This window comes from Mobula hypostoma, chromosome 4 (assembly GCF_963921235.1).
Source record: "Mobula hypostoma chromosome 4, sMobHyp1.1, whole genome shotgun sequence".
NCBI lineage: Eukaryota > Metazoa > Chordata > Chondrichthyes > Myliobatiformes > Myliobatidae > Mobula > Mobula hypostoma.
In genome coordinates this window covers 84,363,754-84,383,685 of record NC_086100.1, presented here as the reverse complement: position 1 = coordinate 84,383,685, position 19,932 = coordinate 84,363,754, and the positions used below count along the sequence as shown (strand labels likewise).

General features: G+C 43.5%; 1 protein-coding gene across 1 annotated transcript in view; it reads right to left on the bottom strand.

Moving 5' to 3' along the window:
* The window catches only part of parlb (presenilin associated, rhomboid-like b), a 55,395-nt gene extending 43,532 nt beyond the window's left edge, over positions 1 to 11,863 (bottom strand). Inside the window, exons 1-2 of the mRNA XM_063046077.1 lie at positions 11,775 to 11,863; positions 3,840 to 4,059 (exon numbers count right to left, since the gene is read on the bottom strand). Of these exons, the coding sequence (XP_062902147.1) occupies positions 3,840 to 4,059; positions 11,775 to 11,842 (288 nt within the window). The 5' untranslated portion in view covers positions 11,843 to 11,863. The remainder of the gene's footprint in view (positions 1 to 3,839; positions 4,060 to 11,774) is intronic.
* Positions 11,864 to 19,932: the final 8,069 nt, after the last annotated feature.

Genomic DNA, 19,932 nt, shown 5'->3' with positions numbered 1-19,932 from the left:
TGGCCCTTAGGGAACACCAATATAGGAATTCTCAGAACCTTGGACATGTATTGGACAGTACATTGACTGGCTGTATCACAGCCCGGTATGAAAACACCAATGCCCTTGAATGGAAAATCCTATAAAAAGTAGTGGATTTGGTCCAGACCATCATGGGTAAGCCTTCCTAACCACTGAGCACATCTACATGAAATGCTGTCGTAGGAAAGCAGCATCCATCATCAGGGATTCCCACCCAGGTCATGCTCTCTTCTCACTGTTGCCATCAGGAAGAAGGTACAGGAGCCTCAGGACTCACACCACCAGCCTCAATCATCAGACTCCTGAACAAAAGGGGATAACTTCACTCGACTTCACTTGCTCCACACTGAAATGTTCCACAACCAAAGGACTCACATTCAAGGACTCTCTGTCTGGTGTTCTCATTAGTTACTGGTATTTATTTATATTTGCATAGTTCGTTGTCTTCTGCACTCTGGTTGAACACCCTAGTTGGGCAGTATTTCATTGATTCTATTATAGTTACTACACTATAGATTTGTTGAGTATGCCCACAAGAAAATGAAGCTCAGAGTTGTATATGGAGACATACGTGTACTTTGATATTAAAATTCACTTTGAGCTTTGCTTTCTGCCTTTTAACCAAAAAAAGGTTAATCAACAGTGATTAATCAAAGGTTAATCAAAGGTTAATCTATCAATCAACAGTGCTGCCGGCCTTTATATACGTCAAAGATCAGCAAGGTCTGCACTGACAGCAATTCAATGACCAGCAAAAACAAATCCAAAATTTTGAACAAAAATGCAAGAGGTCTAAAAGGAGAAAAAACTTATTTAAAAGAGAGTAGCTACAATTCAGAACTCATTAACTGTAGGGCTATTTGAACAGAATTGACCAATGTTTCCAAACGGAAGGTCAACAGACACATGAGAAATAGCTAGCAAACGAGATGACTAAATTGCTCAACCAAGAGGCCACGTAGATTCAAGAGGCTGAAAAAAGTCTTCATGGAAACAACTAAGAAAATGTGTAGCTTGGGTGGTTGATGGTTGGGTTGAATTGATCTCTGATCTTGGCAATCCATTTGCAAATTTTTTGTTGCCATATGAAGAGACATCTTCAGTGTGCTGTTCAATTGTGATGTCTCCTCATATGGCAATGAAACATTTGCAAATGGATTAGCAAGATCGGAGAACAACTCAACCCAACCAAAAGTCTTCATGTTTGGATGCCAATAGAAACACATCACCATGATGGCATGCAAACCACTATACTAAGGCATCTATAACAGTCTGCCTCAGTACAAACCAATATCAAATTAGATTATGAGAACACTCAGTCCTCTTTTATTGTCATTTAGAAATGCACACATGCATTAAGAAATGATACAATGTTTCTCCGGAGTGATATCACAGAAAACAGGACAAACCAAAGACTAACACTGACAGAACCACATAATTATAACATATAGTTACAGCAATACAAAGCAATACCATAATTTGATGAAGAACAAACCATGGGCACGGTAAATAAAGTCTCAAAAGTCCCCGAGTCCCCGATAGCAGGCGGCAAAAGGGAGAAACTCCCTGCCATAAACCTCCAGGCACTGTCAACTTGCTGATGCCTTGGAAGCAGCCGACCACAGCTGACACTGAGTACATCCGTCCAAAAACTTCGAGCTTCCGACCAGCCTCTCCGATACAGCCTCCCGAGCGCCATCCTCTGCCGAGCGCCTTCGACCTCGCCCAGGCCGCTGAAACACGCAAAGCCGAGGATTTTGGGGCCTTCTGCTCCGGAGATTCCGGTTACCACACAGTAGCAGTGGCAGTGAAGCAGGCATTTCAGAACTTTTCCAGATGTTCCTCTGTACTCTCATGTCTGTCTCCAACAAATCAGAATTGTGCACGGTCCCCTACTTGACGGATAACGGACGTCACCACCAAAGTGGCCGTGCGCACTGCTGTCGTGCCGCCATCTTCTCCTCCTCCTTAGGATGTGTAATTGCCCCAGTACTTTTGTCCAGTCTTTTTCTCACAACTTTGCAGTTACACAATTGGATATATTAGGCAAGTCATCTCATTCACAATGACTTCCAAAATAAGCACTGTATTCTGAACCTTTAAATGAGAAGAGATTACCAAGAAGACAGAAGAAAAGGCCATGAATATACAAAGACTGACTCCCCACTGATTCCTGGGACTCTTCTGGCTAATGGCTATGCAAAATAGAGAAGGTACGTCCAGGGAAATAATAGAAATACTGTCCATAAAATGATAAATCCTAAGGACTGGATCTACATTGCAGAATTTTGGAAGAAGTGACTGATGATAGATGATTTGATCATCTTTCAAAATTCCACAGATCCTAAATGGTCCCTGCAGATTGCAGGGTAGAAAACATTACACTACTATTTAAAAAAAGAGTAATATAGATGAAAAAGAGTTAAAGTGAAATCTATGTGGAGTTTGCACTGGGTTCCCTCTGAGTGTTCTAGTATCCTCATCCTTCCCAGACATTGTGATAGGTTAATTAACTATTGTGAATTATCCCTTAATGTAGGTAAAATATAAAAGAACCACAGAGGAATTGATGGCTATATGATAGAGCTATGAGGATATAACAGGGTGAACAGTGGAAGCGACTGGGACTCTGTTCTGTTGGGAGTTAGCATAGATCTGAAAAGATAGATTATCTCCTTCTGTAATGAAATACATAAATAACATGACACTGTATGAGAATAAACTTGCAGCTAAAAATAATGAGACCATGGAATGCACCATACCAGATTACAAATGATAAAGAGGCAACAGAATTGTGGAACAGAAAATAAAAGACAATGAGAAATTGAAATCAAAGACATAGTGCTAATGTGGCAAACAAAATTTTAAAGCCAGTTCACTGTGTTCATTGCCTGATCAACAATCCTGAAGATTCATGATTGTTTAATGTCATTTCCAGTACACAAGTGTAAAGGAGAAAAAAAAAACTAATTGTTACTCTGGATACAATGCAGCACACACAAAAAAACACAGTAAGATAAAGAACACAATAACAAGATATATATAAATGCACAAGATAGGTTTGATACATAAATTGATTGTATGTCCATAAAGTGATGCTAGGCACAGAAGTATTTATACATAAGGCGGCTGACAAGAAATGATAAAAGCAGTGGTGGTGGGGATGTGGCTAGAGATGTTGATCAGCCTTTACTGCCTGAGGAAAGTAACTGTTTCTTAGTCTGGTGGAACTGCTGCAGATGCTATATAGCCTCCTCCCTGATGGGAGTGGGAGAAACAGTCCATGAAGGGTGGGATCCTCCATGGTGAAACTGGGCCCTTTCCAGCACCTTTCTGTACACACACAGTATGTCCTTGATGGTGAGTAGGCTGGTGCTGCTGGTGAACTGGGCAGTTTTGACTACCCATTTTAGAGCCTTCCTGTCCGCTGCAGAGCAGCTTCTGTACCATACAGTGATGTAGCTTGTTAGAATGCTCTCTAATGCACATCTGCAGAAGGTCGTGAGTATAGGTATGCATAGTCCAGCTCTCCTCAGAAAGTACAGACGTTGGTGAGCTTTCCTGATTGTGTGGAACAGTTAACCTCCATGTCTAAAACTTAAACCAATCAGCATTCCTTATCGTGACTTCTGTAGAGTGAGTCTACACAAGTACAGTGGGAAAGACAGAATCTACAGACAATTTATGGCCTGTTGATGTTAACTCCAGAGGAACTCGAACAAAACCAAGAGGTAGCCAGTACCCATGAAAGAATATCTCAGCATATCTCAACTATTTCAGAAGTGGTACGAATTTATCTTCAAGCAATGTCAACTTACCCCTACAGTAAACACGAAGGGTTTGATGAGTCGCCTGAATGACAATGCTGATTTAGATGGGAACGGCTCTTCCAGCATTGGGGTCAGGCTGCTTTTGCTCTTCTGGTTCACATTCGAAGATAAATCTTTCTGAGCCGTTTTCTCTGGTTCCACTTTCCGAGGTTCATTTTTCTTTGGTGCTTTTCTAAACCCACGTCTAGATACAGTATAAAAAATTAACCTGGAAGATAAAGATCAGAACTGTTGAGAAACGCAGCACTTGATAAAGCTCACCACACATTGCGTCAGGGCTGCATTACTGGTGGCACCAAGTGCTGCAATGAGGGAAATGCTGCCAGATTAAATTGACCTACAGCGTACAAACGGCCAGGCTAATCTCAGTTACTTACTGAAATTAGTAACTGAACATGACAACATTTACTAATCGAAACCATTTTAAACCATTTAAAACCAGCGAGCCTCCAGATCATGTAAATACTCACGACTATTATACTGCACAAATAAATTACAAATCTTTGACACACTAATGAAAATAAATTATTATATCAACTGGATGGCAGTGAATATGGATGGAAAATAAATCTTCAGCTCTGCTCAGAGAGGCCAGACAGTGAAAAGATAAACAGCAATGGCTCAAGTCAACAGCAGTTGTGGACGAGGAACTGGATGCAAAGAAGCACTTTGTTAGTGGACCCGAAATCAGAGCCCGAGTAATCAGTTCATCAGCCGCCCAAATGCACAGAGACAGACAATGACCATAGATTTAACTGAAGTGTATAAACTTACAGACTTGTAAACTGGCGAAGAGTTAAATTGGTTAAAGGGATCTCTGAATAAATTATAATATTTACAGCATTGAAAGGTGTTTAAGGGTTCTAGTAACAATACGATAGAACTAACTCCATTGTAAATAATTCCCTCTCGGATACTTATCCAACTCCCCTCTGAATGCCTAACTGAATCTGCCTCCACAACAATCGCTGGCAGTGAATTGCAGACCCTGAACACTCGCTGTAAAAAACTTTTCCTCATGTTGGGTTTGGTGCTTTTGCCAGTCACCTTCATTCTACATCCTCTAGTTCTTGATCCCCTGCAATGCAAAGTTTTGCTCCAGCTACATGACCTTAACTACCCGTTAGACTTCCTTGCAATTGTTTTCCATTGGCACAGAGAAATCACCAGAATCTCCAGCCCAAATACATTGGAATTATTTTCCCAAGAGCAGATGGGTGTGTGATAAAACATAAGCGCACCGATTTTAATACAAGGAGCCTGTGATGCATCATACGATCGCTTACAGAAAACATCACTGTAGTAGACAGGAAGGAGGACTTGGAAGGCTCTGCCAAAGAGACATAAATAATGAAGTGGCTATCTCTTTAGTGGGGTTATATTATAGTGCCCCTGCCAGAACCCCCTAACAGAGGGAGGAAGATAGGCCAACAGCCTGGCAAGTAGCGTAAGAGTCAGTGATGAGTATTTCAGGAACAGAATTTGTAATTCTGTAAGTTTCAGGCTGTTATGGTGAGTGAGAAGTATGGTCTGCAAATTAGAGGCTTTCATTGGGGGAAAGTGATTTCAATAACTTAAGCAGGACCTGATAAATTAGGAGCAGCTGATTCTGAGTAAAACAGCATCTAATAGATAGGCAACATACACAAGATGCTTAACGAACTCTGCAAGTCAGGTTGGGTTCAGGGATGGAAAGGACCTTTCCATTACTAATGAAGGGTCTTGGCCTGAAATTGTGGTATAAGCAATGGCAAATGGCATAATTATGAAGATAGAGGGTGTTAGAAAGTAAATTAGCAGGCAAAAAGAGGTCATGAAAAGACAGGATTAAGTGAATTCCAAGGTATTCTTAAGAGTAATCTGAAAAAGACCAGGCCCCTTTGGGATTATAGGGGAAATCTGAGTGTGAAGCCAAAGGATAAGGGGATGTCCCAGATAAATACTTCTCTCTGCATTCAGCCAGAAAGTCATGGTACAATGAGAGTTTAGAAAAAACAATAGTGATGTTCAGCAGCATGTCAGCATTAGGAAGGATGAAGTGCTAGATGTGTTGGGACACATGAAGGTGGGCAAGTCCCCAGAGCCTGATGAAATGTAGCCCAGGCTGCTGAGGGAGGTAAAGGAGGCTACTGGGACCTTAACAGGTACTTCGGCATTTTCATTAGCTGCAAAGTACTGTATGACTGGAGATTAGCAAATATTGTTCTTTTAATCAAAAAGGGAAGCAAGGATATCTGGAAACTACATGCTAGACTTTTCAGTAGCACAGAAATTATTGAAAAAAATTCCAATGTACTGAATTTATCTTTACCAGGAAAGACTGGGGTTGATTAAGGATAGCCTTGTTCATGGGAAATACGGTCACTCAAATTTGATAGAATTCTTTGAGAAGGCAACTAAGCATATTAATGAGTAAGTGTAGTAGATGTTGTATACATTACTAAATGGACCTTTAACAAGGTCCTCTATGGTAAGCTGAGACAAGTGACAAACCCTATGAAGTGTTGACGAGCAGAGAGACTTTGGGATACACCCAAAGATCATTGGAATTTACAATGCAGATGAATAAGGTAGTGAAGAAGGCATATTGGTACTCATGACATGGAATATAAGAGCTAGAATGTCATGTTTCAGACCCATAAAATGTGGTTAGGCCACATATGAAATATTATGTACAGTTCTAGTCACCATACAACAGGAAAGATATGACTGTGGTGGAGCAAATTCAACAGGATATTGCATGAATTGGAGCATTACAGTTATAAGGAGAGATTGAGATGAATGGGTTTGTTTCCCCTTGAGGAGAGGAGACTGGTGACTTGAAAGAGTTATTTAAAGTATGAATGGGAGCGATAGGGTAGATGGATTCCATGGTGGGAGGGTGAGGCAAGAGGTTTAAAGTGATAGCTCAGAGAGTTGAGCAGAAACAGCATAGCTTGAAGAGGTATATTGCAGATACTTTCACGACATGAAAAAGCATCTAGACAAGAACCTAACTCAACAAAGCATAGAAGACTACAGTCTAAAATGGGTAAATAAAATTTAAAGTAGGTACAGCAAGTAGCATGGACATGCTGCGTTAAAAGAGCCTCTTTCTGTTGTGTATGAGCCTATCTTTCCTAATGAACAGTTCCCAGACACAGTATTCTAGTTGTTATCAAACCACTGTTTCATAAAGCTTGTAGTGACTTCCCTGCTGTTGTACTCTACAGGGCAAGATCTTAAACAACAGGAATTCTGCAGATGCTGGAAATTCAAGCAACACACACCAAAGTAGCTGGTGAACGCAGCAGGCCAGGCAGCATCTCTAGGAAGAGGTACAGTCGACGTTTCAGGCCGAGACCCTTCGTCAAGAGTAACTGAAGGAAGAGTTAGTAAGAGATATGAAAGTGGGAGGGGGAGAGGAAGATCCAAAATGATAGGAGAAGACAGGGGGGGAGGGATGGAGCCAAGAGCTGGACAGGTGATAGGCAAAAGGGATACGAGAGGATCATGGGACAGGAGGCCCAGGGAGTAAGATGGGGGGGGGAGGGGGGGAACCTAGAGGATGGGCAAGGGGTATAGTCAGAGGGACAGAGGGAGAAAAAGGAGAGTGAGAGAAAGAATGTATGTATATAAAAAAAAAACAGATGGGGTACGAGGGGGAGGTGGGGCATTAGCGGAAGTGAGAGAAGTCAATGTTCATGCCATCAGGTTGGAGGCTACCCAGACGGAATATAAGGTGTTGTTCCTCCAACCTGAGTGTGGCTTCATCTTTACAGTGGAGGAGGCCGTGGACAGACATGTCAGAATGGGAATGGGATGTGGAATTAAAATGTGTGGCCACTGGGAGATCCTGCTTTCTCTGGCGGACAGAGCGTAGGTGTTCAGCAAAGCGGTCTCCCAGTCTGCGTCGGGTCTCGCCAATGTATAGAAGGCCACATCGGGAGCACTGAACGCAGTATATCACCCCAGCCGACTCACAGGTGAAGTGTCGCCTCACCTGGAAGGACTATCTGGGGCCCCGAACGGTGGTAAGGGAGGAAGTGTAAGGGCATGTGTAGCACTTGTTCCTCTTACAAGGATAAGTGCCAGGAGGGAGATGGGGGGGGGGACAAATGGACAAGGGAGTCGCATAGGGAGCGATCCCTGCGGAAAGCAGAGGGGGGGGAGGGAAAGATGTGCTTGGTGGTGGGATCCCGTTGGAGGTGGCGGAAGTTACGGAGAATATGTTGGACCCGGAAGCTGGTGGGGTGGTAAGTGAGGACCAGGGGAACCCTATTCCTAGTGGGGTGGCGGGAGGATGGAGTGAGAGCAGATGTACGTGAAATGGGGGAGATGCGTTTGAGAGCAGAGTTGATGGTGGAGGAAGGAAAGCCCCTTTCTTTAAAAAAGGACACCTCTCTCGTCCTGGAATGAAAAGCCTCATCCTGAGAGCAGATGCGGCGGAGACGGAGGAATTGCGAGAAGGGGATGGCATTTTTGGAAGAGACAGGGTGAGAAGAGGAATCGACCAGATAGCTGTGAGAGTCACTAGGCTTATAGTAGACATCAGTGGATAAGCTGTCTCCAGAAATAGAGACAGAAAGATCTAGAAAGGGGAGGGAGGTGTCGGAAATGGACCAGGTAAACTTGAGGGCAGGGTGAAAGTTGGAGGCAAAGTTAATGAAGTCAACGAGCTCAGCATGCGTGCAGGAAGCAGCGCCAATGCAGTCGTCGATGTAGCGAAGGAAAAGTGGGGGACAGATACCAGAATAGGCACGGAACATAGATTGTTCCACAAACCCAACAAAAAGGCAGGCATAGCTAGGACCCACACAGGTGCCCATAGCTACACCTTTAGTTTGGAGGAAGTGGGAGGAGCCAAAGGAGAAATTATTAAGAGTAAGGACTAATTCCGCTAGACGGAGCAGAGTGGTGGTAGAGGGGAACTGATTAGGTCTGGAATCCAAAAAGAAGTGGAGAGCTTTGAGACCTTCCTGATGGGGGATGGAAGTATATAGGGACTGGACATTCATGGTGAAAATAAAGCGGTGGGGGCCAGGGAACTTAAAATCATCGAAAAGTTTAAGAGCGTGAGAAGTGTCACGAACATAGGTAGGAAGGGATTGAACAAGGGGGGAGAAAACCGTGTCAAGGTATGCAGAAACGAGTTCGGTGGGGCAGGAGCAAGCTGAGACAATAGGTCTGCCAGGACAGGCAGGCTTGTGGATCTTGGGTAGGAGGTAGAAACGGGAAGTGCGGGGTGTGGGAACTATAAGGTTGGTAGCAGTGGATGGGAGATCCCCTGAGCGGATAAAGTCAGTGATGGTGTGGGAGACAATGGCCTGGTGCTCCTTAGTGGGGTCACGATCGAGAGGTAAATAAGAGGAGGTATCCGCGAGTTGTCGCTGTGCCTCGGCAAGATCTTGTTTTTTTCCCCCCTAACTGCTTTCTTAATGGCACAAATAGAAGTTAAAGAGTATGATTTAATTACAAAGGGAATGGCAAAGAATACTAAAGAGTTATGAATATGTTGCCAATAATGTTTGTTATATTGAATATGATATAAATCAGGTGAAAGGAACACGATGTAGTAAAGTAATCAGAAAACATCAAACTACATACATTGGACAAGTCAAATTGAGGTAATAAGGTGGGGAATGAATTCATGAAACATGTCACACAAGTATATTTCTGAGTCAATATTGAAGAGGAAAAGCTATTTTGAATCTCATTTTGTGCAATGAGAAATTGACAATCACCCTAAAAGGGCCATTAGGAAGCATGTTCTTAGTGATTAAATTTTACAGAGCTTGAGCAATTCAATTGAAGGTTTGAAGTGAATTGAATCTTGATGATTTGAAAAATGCATTGGAAGTTATGATGTACATGATTTGCTGCAAAACATTAGGCACAAAAAGCCCAGAGGAAATGTCGACCATGTGCGATTCACACGGAAGATATACATGCTATTAAATACTAGAGCTCTGTTAGACATAAAACAGGGAAAGAACTAACATGGATCTCTTCTAGACAGTGATTTTATAAAGGAGAATAAGGAAAGCAGAGAGGAATTAATTAAATAAAAATACTTGCCCAAAATGCCATAAAATCAAGGGAATATGCATTAGAAAAGAATGCAAAAGTTAGTGAGTCTAAAAGCAGATAAGCCCAATAACTTAATGATCAATATCTCAACAGTTTAAAGGATGTGGCTGTTGTGAGCATTTTGGCTATGATCTACCAAAATTCCAGATTCTGGATCTGTTTTTATGACCTCAAAGATAGCAAATGTAGCCCTAATATTTAAAAAGAGATGAGGGACAATGCATGGAACTAATTATGTGTTAGCCTAACTTCAGTGGAAGGGATGGCATTTAGAACACCATTAGAGTCAGAATGGACTTATGAAACAAAAAATAATATTTAATAATATTTATTTCTTTAAGAATGTGACTCATAGAATAGATCCAAAGGAGAACCAGTCGATGTGATCCATTTGGAGTTCAAAAGTCCCATGGGTGATGTTGGTTAGTAAAGTTAAAGAATGCAGATCTGGGGGTCAATAGTCAAACTACAGAGAAATGGACCCTTCAGCCCAGACTGACAAGCATGGTAATCCCAATCCTACACTAAACGTCAGAGTCCAGGATTGAACCCAAGTTGCTAGTGCAGTGAGCCAGCCATACTACAAATGGGGTCATCGTAAGTATTTTATAGTATTACATGGATTATGAATTAGTTATCTGACAAAATCAGAGCGTGAAAAATCATTGTTCTTGGATTCATGGGCACGGACTCTTGGAGTACAACACAGATCAGTCCTCAAGCCCAACTGTTTACAATCTACGTCAATGACTTGACCGGGGTACCAAATAAGTTGTCTGATAATTCTGGTTAGTTGGGAAGGTAGGATGAAAAAACACTAATTGTGGTATAATCACATTAAGTATGGAAGAAATGTCAGGGGCAGCATAATATGGAAAAGCATGAAGTCATTCACTTATTTTGGTGCACAGAACAGATAAGTAGATCATTTAGACTCATGGATCACACTCTTAGAATCGAGAGCAGGGCACTTAGCATGGACCGGAAAGGAGGATCTTCCTATTGAGGAAGTGAATATTTTAAATTCTCTACTCTGGATGTCCATGGGTCTCAGGCATCAAGTTCAATCAATAAAAGAGGTCAACAGATTTCTGGATTTTAGGGGAATCTAAGGGAGAGGACAATGAGGATGAGGTGGGTCAGCCACAATCTAGATCTGGGGTTCCCAACCTTTTTTTATGCCATGGACCCCTACCATTAAAGAGGTCCGTGGGCTCCAGGTTGGCAACCCCTGATCTAGATGAATGGTATTACAAACTTGAACAATTAAAGGGTTCCCCTGCTGTTTTCCTACCAATTACAACAAATTAAACAGAAACACCAAAGACCTCCCTGTTCTTGCGTCCCTTTTGAGATTGTGACTTCTTGGATTCTTCATTCCAAAATGTAGTGATGGGGACAAAAAAAAAGATGCAGAATAGAAAGGGGGTGAAGCAAAGCAGAACAAGAGGCACTGGGCAAAGGAGGAAGAGGGGAGAAAAGCAGCCTAGAAAGTAGAAGATGGAGGAGGTTGGTACTGAATGGCTGGGTGGGGATCTAGGTGCTGGAAGTATAGCAGACAGGTGGAGGTGGCGTTGGCAGGTAGATATGGGTTGTAAGGAGTGCGGGCTTTAGCGGGTTGGAGGAAGGTGAGATGGGGATATGGGCAAGGTATGCGTTTGGGAAGGGTGCGGGGAGAGAAGGTGTGGGCTCCGGAAAATGGAGAGTGAGCGGGGAAGGAGTGCGATGGGGACACCGGGACGGCATATCGGCCGCAGAAACTTGTACAACGCCGCCCGATTCTGCTTCTGTTACACTGGATCTCTGCCACCCGCACTCCAGTGAAATCCTGGCCTTCCCAGGTCGCCCTCATACCTGCTGCCCCGGGCACTCCCCGCCCTCAGGAGCCGGGAAACAGCCGCCGCACAGCACACAGACGCCATGCTTGTTGGTGTTCACTTCCGGTACGTCAAGTGATTTCCGGTGAGGGCAGGGCCGAGAGACCATGTTCATAAAGGCGGAGACGCGTTTGTGTGTGTGCGCGTGCGCGTGCGCGTGCTGTGAAGCCGGGATCGGGATGGGGATGGGGATGGGGATGGGGATGGGGATGGGGATGGGGATGGGGATGGGGATGGGGATGGGGATGGGGATGGGGATGGGGATGGGGGTGGCGGGACTGGAGTTTGGGGAATAAGGGCGTTGGGGAGCGTAAGGGAAAGGGGGGGTTTGGGGGCATTGGGTGAAGAGGGTGGTTTGAGGGGCGTTGGAGGGTCATAGGTGAAAAAGGGGGTTGGCGAGTCATAGGGTAAGGGGGGGTTGGAGGGTCATACGGGAAGAGAGGGTTTGGGAGCATAGAGGAAGAGGGGGGTTGGAGGGTCATGGGGGAAGAGGGGGGTTGGAGGGTCATGGGGAAGAGGGGGGTTGGAGGGTCATGGGGAAGAGGGGTGTTGGAGGGTCATAGAGGAAGAGAGAGTTTGGGAGCATAGAGGAAGAGGGGGGTTGGAGGGTCATGGGGGAAGGGGGGGTTGGAGGGTCATGGGGAAGAGGGGGGTTGGAAGGTCTTGGGGAAGAAGGGGTTTGGAGGGTCATGGGAAAGAGGGGGTTTGGAGGGTCATAGGTGAAGAGGGGATTTGGAGGGTCATGGGGAAGAGCAGTTGGGAGTGTAGGGGAAGAGGGTTGTGGGATTTAGGGGGTTTGGGTTGTGGAGTGAAGAGGGGGTTTGGGTTGAATAAGGATGAGAGGGAAGTTCCCATTCTGCAGGTCATTCAAAATTAAAATTAATTTGTTTTCCTTTGAAGCCATCAAAATTATAGTTATTCTATTATTGTTTGGTGGTAGAAATGGATTTTATGTGAATATTTTGCATTATTATTGTATTTTAAATTTTGTACTTTGTGTCACTGCAGTTTCTTGAGGTTGGTTAATTCATGTATTATTGTAGCAGCTACTTTGTTATACATGCCGTCCATACAGATCATTGGAAACAGCACAAACATTTAAGAGGACTTGTATACAAGTTGGAGTAAGAACAGCTTAACAAGTGTGAAGATGATGTGCTGTCAGAAATCGATCCCTGTTCTCATTTAAAATTCTGAGACTGGGACCACATGCAGCCGGCATCCTAAAGCACTGGAATGTTAGCACCAATGTGTTCTTGACTAAGTTTTCCAAATTCACTGGAAGGACAAGTGAATCGACCTTGTTCTTCTCTCGCATTAACATCTGCTGCAACAAGGCTTATTGGATCTGGATGACGATCAGGATCAAGATGAGGCTTTTCATTCTAGAACGAAGTAGATGTCCTCCTTTTTCAAACTTTCTCCACCATCAATACTGCCCTCAACTGCATTTCTTTCATTTCACACACGTATGCTCTTGCCCCATCTTTCTGCCACCCTACCAGGGATAGGGTTCCTCTTGTTATCATCTACCACCCTACCAGCCCCCGATTCCGCACACAATTATCCGAAACTTCCGTCACCTCCAACGGGATCCCACCACCAAGCACATCTTTCCCTCCACCCCACCCCTCATACTTTCTGCTTTCCTCAGGGATTGCTCCCTACGTGACTCCTTTGTCATTTGTCCCTCCCCACTGATCTCCCTCCTGGCCCTTGTAAGCAGAACAAGTGCTACACTTCCTCCCTCACTACCATTCAGGGTCCTAAACTGTCCTTTCAGGTGAGGCAACACTTCACCTGTCAGTCTGTTAGGGTCATTTATTGTGTCTGGTGCTCCCCATGTGGCATCCTGTACGTCGGTGAGACCCGATGTAGATTGGGAGACTGCTTTGCCGAGCATCTTCGCTCCGTCTGCCAGAACAAATGTGATCGCCGAGTAGCCACCCATTTTAATTCCACTTAACCATTCTCATTATGATATACCCATCCATGGCCTCCTCCATTGAGATGATGAGACCATAAGACAAAGGAGCAGAAGTCAGCCATTCAGCCCATTGAGTCTGCTGCGCCATTTTATCAAGAGCTGATCCATTCCCATTTAGTCCCACTCCCCCGCCTTCTCACCATAACCTTTGATGCCCTGACTACTCAGATACCTATCAATCTCTGCCTTAAATACACCCAATGACTTGGCTTCCAATGCCGCCCATGGCAACAAATTCCATAGATTCACCACCCTCTGGCTAAAAAAATTTCTTCACATCTCTATTCTGAATGGGCACACTTCAATCCTTAAGTCGTGCCCTCTCGTACTAGACTCCCCCATCATGGGAAACAATTTTACCACATCCACTCTGTCCATGCCTTTCAACATTCTTCTAAACTCCAAAGAATACAGTCCAAGAGCGGACAAACGTTCCTCATATGTTAAACCTCTCATTCCCAGAATCATTCTAGTGAATCTTCTCTGAACCCTCTCCAACGTCAGCACATCCTTTCTTAAATAAGGAGCCCAAAACTCCACAGTACTCCAAGTGAGGTCTCACCAGTGCCTTATAGAACCTCAACATAACATCCCTGCTCCTACACTCTATTCCTCTAAAAGTGAATGCCAACATTGCATTTGCCTTCTTTACCACCGACTCAACCTGGAGGTTAACCTTAAGGGTATCCTGCACAAGGACTCCCAAGTCCCGTTGCATTTCAGAACTTTGAATTCTCTTCCCATTTAAATAATAGTCTGCCCGTTTATTTCTTCTGCCAAAGTGCATAACCATACTCTTGCCAACATTGTGTTTCATTTGCCTCTTTGCCCATTCTCCCAATCTATCCCAGTCTCTCTGCAGACTCTCTGTATCCTCGGCACTACCGGCCCCTCAACCTACCTTTGTATCATCAGCAAACTTAGCCACAAAGCCATCTATTCCAAAATCAAAATTGTTGATGTGCAACGTAAAAAGAAGCAGCCCCAACACGGACCCCTGTGGAACACCACTGGTAACCGGCAGCCAACCAGAATAGGATCCCTTTATTCCCACTCTCTGTTTCCTGCCAATCAGCCAACGCTCTATCCACATATATAACTTTCCCTTAATTCCATGGGCTCTCACCTTGTTAAGCAGCCTCATGTATGGCACCTTGTCAAAGGCCTTCTGAAAATCCAAATATACAACATCCACTACAGCTCCCTTATCTAGCCTACTTGTAATTTCCTCAAAAAATTGCAATAGGTTTGTCAGGCAGGATCTCCCTTTAAGGAAACCATGCTGAGTTCTGCCCATCTTGTCGTATGCCTCCAGGCACTCCGTAACCTCATCCTTAACAATCGACTCCAACAACTTCCCAACCACCGATGTCAAGCTAACTGGTCTATAATTTCCTTTTTGCTTCTTGCCCCTTCTTAAACAGCAGAGTGACATTTGCAATCTTCCAGTCCTCCAGAACCATGCCAAAATCTATTGACTTTTGAAAGATCATTGCTAATGCCTCCGCAATCTCCACAGCTACTTCCTTCAGAACACGAGGATGCATTCCATCTGGTCTGGGAGATTTATCTACCCTTAGACTATTCAGCTTCCTTGGTACTTTCTTTGTCGTAATTGTGACTGTGCACACTTCTCTTCCCTGACACCCTTGAGTGTCCAGTATACTGCTGATGTCTTCCTCAGTGAAGACTGATGCAAAATACTCGTTCAGTTCCTCCGCCATCTCCTAATCTCCCATTACAATTTCTCCAGCATCATTTTCTATAGGTCCTATATCTAGTCTCATCTGTCTTTTACTCTTTATATACTTGAAAAAGCTTTTAGTATCCTCTTTGATATTATTTGCTAGTTTCTTTTCATAGTTAATCTTTTCCCTCTTAATGACCTTCTTAGTTTCCTTTTGTAAGCTTTTAAAAACTTCCCAATCCTCTGTCTTCCCACTAATTTTTGCTTCCTTGTATGCCCTCTCCTTTGCTTTAACTTTAGTTTTGACTTCTCTTGTCAGCCACAGTTGCAACCTTTTTCCATTCGAAAATTTCTTCTTTTTTGGAATATATCTGTATTGCACCTTCCTCACTTCTCGCATAAACTCCAGCCACTGCTGCTCTGCCATTCTTCCTGCTAGCGTCCCTTTCCAGTCAACTTTGGCCAGTTCCTCTCTCATGCCACTGTAATTTCCTTTCCTGCACTGAAATACTGACACATCGGATTTCGGCTTCTCTTTCTCAAATTTCACAGTGAACTGAATCATGTTATGATCACTGCCTCCTAAGGGTTCCTTCACCTCAACCTCTCTAATCACCTCTGGTTCATTACACAATACCCAATCCAGTACAGCCGATCCCCTAGTGGGCTCAACAACAAGCTGTTCTAAAAAACCATCTCGCAGACATTCTACAAATTCTCTCTCTTGAGATCCAGTGACGACCTGATTTTTCCAATCAACTCGCATGTTAAAATCCCCCACAATTATCATAACACTGCCCTTCTGACAAGCCTTTTCTATTTCCTGTTGTAATTTGTAGTCCACATCACTGCAGCTAGTTGGAGGCCTGTATATAACTGCCATCAGGGTCCTTTTACCCCTGCGATTTCTTAGCTCAACCCATAAAGTTTCTACACCTTCTGAACCTATGTCATCTCTTTCTAATGATTTAATATCATTTCTTACCAATAAAGCCACGCCACCCCCTCTGCCTACCTGCCTATCCCACAATATCATACCTGCCAAACTGTAGCTGTACGACAAGATCATCCACCTTATTCCTTATGCTGCGTGCATTTAAGTATAACACCTTAAGACCAGTATTTGGTACTTTTTGCTTTGATTGCACTGCAACTCACTCCAATGGCTGCAAATTTGCCCCATCACCTGCAGAGTTAGGTTGGAGGAACAACACCTTATATTCTGTTTGGGTAGCCTCCAACCTGATGGCATGAACATCAATTTCTCAAACTTCCAGTTATGCCCCCCAAACCCCCCCCTTCATTATTCCCCTTTTTCCCTCTCTCCCTCATCTCCTTGCCTGCCCATTGCCTCACTCTGGTGCTCCTCCTCTCCCCCCCCCCATTTCTTTCTTCCATGGCCTGTCTCTGTCACCAATCAACTTCCCAGCTCTTTGCTTCATCCCCCCCCCACTCCCAGTGTTTCTCTCTCTCCCGCACCCCCCCCCCCACCTTTTAAATCTACTCCTCAGCTTTTTTCTCCAGCCCTGCTGAAGGGTTTCAGCCTGAAAAGTCAACTGTACTTTTTCCCATAGATGGTGCCTGGCCTGCTGAGTTCCTCCAGTATTATGTGTGGGGTGCTCGAATCTCCAGCATCTGCAGATTTTCTCTTGCTGGATCTGGAGATAATATTGTCCAGAAGGCAAGAATGAGGTGCAAATCATGCAGTCGCAGCTGTTTATTAGATGCTGAAAAGAAAGCAATAACAGTAAGGTACTGTGAGTGAGTAACACAGCAACAGGTAACTAACTCTAACCAGCTCCCTCTAATAAATGATCTTCCTTGTGGTCTTTCATAATACTGAAAACTAGTTCAAGCTAGACATGGAAGGAAATTCCTTTATAAGATCACCCTATGAAACAGTTCTATTTATGGCATGACACAGGCTGCAATAAGGAAGATAGTGTAAATTACTGAAAATTCACTGAAATTACAAATACGGGATTATATAAATGTGAGCAAGCATAAAAAACAGTTAAATAACAGATTAGACCCTAACCCAAAAGGTCTTAGTTGGACTGAATACTAAACAATTCACATCATTAGCATAGCTGACCCTCCATTCTGAGCTCAAAATGGGAAAAGATTACCAGTGAGACAGAGGAAAATATTGTCCTTAAAGCATGTACCACCAGGCGCAGGTCAGCTTTATCCCACTGCTAAAGTGGTTCCTAGCATGATGAGATCGAGTCTTGACCCCACTATCTACCTTATTGTCCACCTGCACTGCACATTCTCTGTAACTAACACTTTATTCTGCAAGCTCTTGTTGCTTTTCCATGTATGACTTCAGTGTACTGATATGATGAAATGATTTGTAGGGGTGACATGCAAAACAATTTTTTCACTATACATCAGTACATGTGTCAATAACAAGCAAATTCCAAGTGGGGAAGAAGTATCCTGGATGGTGTTGAGAACTAAAACCATGCATCAGACTTGCAAAAGCAGTAAATGAAACTTATCTCCTCGCGAGCCACCCACACTTTCTAACACCAGATGCCCTGTCTGCAGAAGTGTCAGGAGTTGTCATTGGTGGCTTCGTTAGCCACCTCAGAACCCACACCATCAGATTGAAAATAGGTTATCAGTGAACTCCTGGGACATCATAAGAATAAGTTATTGGCAATCAGAATCAAATTTATTGTCACTGACTTAGTTGAGGTGAACTTTGTTTTGTAGCAGCAGAACTGTGCAAAAACGTATAATTGCCACAAATACTGTGCACCATCAATCTTCATGCCATCCAACTCGAGGACTGGTGCTAATACTATTTTGTGTCTGTATTGAAGTTTACCGTAGTTATGTGTGCTGTGTGTAACTAAATACTGTGTCCAAAGTGACAGTAACTCAAAATAATCATGCATTACAACAGTGATGTGCAGAAGGGCAGCACTAAATGTTATGTTCAGTTGCAACACTGAATGCACAATATGCTGAACCTTGAAATGGATGGGCTACAGCAGCAGAAGATCACAATATTAAGAGATACCTAATAAAGTGCCCACTGAATGTATCTAGAAATATTCAAGGGTCTTCTGGTGACATACCAAATCTCCTCAGACTTATGACAAAGAAGAGCTGCTGGCATGCCACCCTCATCAATGTGTTGGGCCCAAAATAGACCATCTGAGACAAAGCAACACACACAAAATGCTAGAGGAATACAACAGGCAATCCTGAGGAAGGGCCTCGGCCTGAAACATCGACTGTTTACTCTTTTCCATAGATGCTGCCTGGCCTGCTGAGTTCCTCCAGCATTTTGTGTGTGTTGCTTCGGATTTCCAGCATCTGAAGATTTTCTCATCTTTGAGATCATCTGAGTTGATGGTGCTCGGGATCTAGAGGTTGGTCATCTCAACCACCTACCGCTCAAAAAGGTCTGGTGTGTGTTCTCCCAACATTCCCATCCTGTGCCCGTGAGGCAAACTTAACACTTACAGGAATTTTTTTTTTCTTGTCTGGCACATGGTGTCAGGATTAATTGGGTCACATTATGAACGTTCCTGACTCGATCCTTGTATTTTTTACGAGGCTGAGTGGCTAGCTCGACACTCAACCCGGCACGGATGGAAAGCGTGCTCGGGGTGGCCACTTACAGGAATGAGGTGTCGATCAATAGTTGGGCAATGTAATAGGTCAAAAACTGCAAGGTGATCTACTTGGGTAAGTTTATTCAGATGACTGCAGTACCAATGTCGCATTATTATAACAGGTTACTAATAGGATTTTCTGTACAAAACCAATAATGATATTGCTATTAAAAACAAATTCAGTCATTGGAGCATGAGAAGTGACAAATGTGGTTTAGTGTTAGCTGCGAGATGGAGCTGTTACTCATTTAGAATCTGTTTTAATTAATGAAATCCTTCTGTTCGCTGGCATTGATCAGATAAAACGTGTCCAATGAGTGTCAAATCAAACAGTGTGTCCAATGAGTGTCAAATCAACAACCTGTCTCCTGGCAAATGAAGTGGCAGTGTGTCTCTGCTCTGCTACAAGCCACAGATTTGGTGCTGTGCTGATTTTTAGGGCACTAAACCAATTCCATTTGAACATCATTTTTGGTAGAGAATTTTTTTTAATCAAATGAAGATAAAATTCCATTTGTCTGGATCTTGGTTTCAGCCTCTGCAAGATTTATTTGTATGAATATGTTTATGAAAATAAGAAAGCACATACTGCACCAGCTCCGAGCTGCATATAGGAATTGCGTGAAGAATGGTTCCTTTTACATTTGAAGAGGAGGATTTTTCTTCTTTACGTTTCAAGAATATACAGGATCACATGAGTACAAGTATTATCTGCAGTAAGCCTGAAGGGATTTTGATCAAAATGACCAAATCAAGTTGAAGGCCATTGCTGTACTGGATGAAAGCAAACACTAATTTGTGGTCATGAGTTGATTTCAAGTGGTATGTA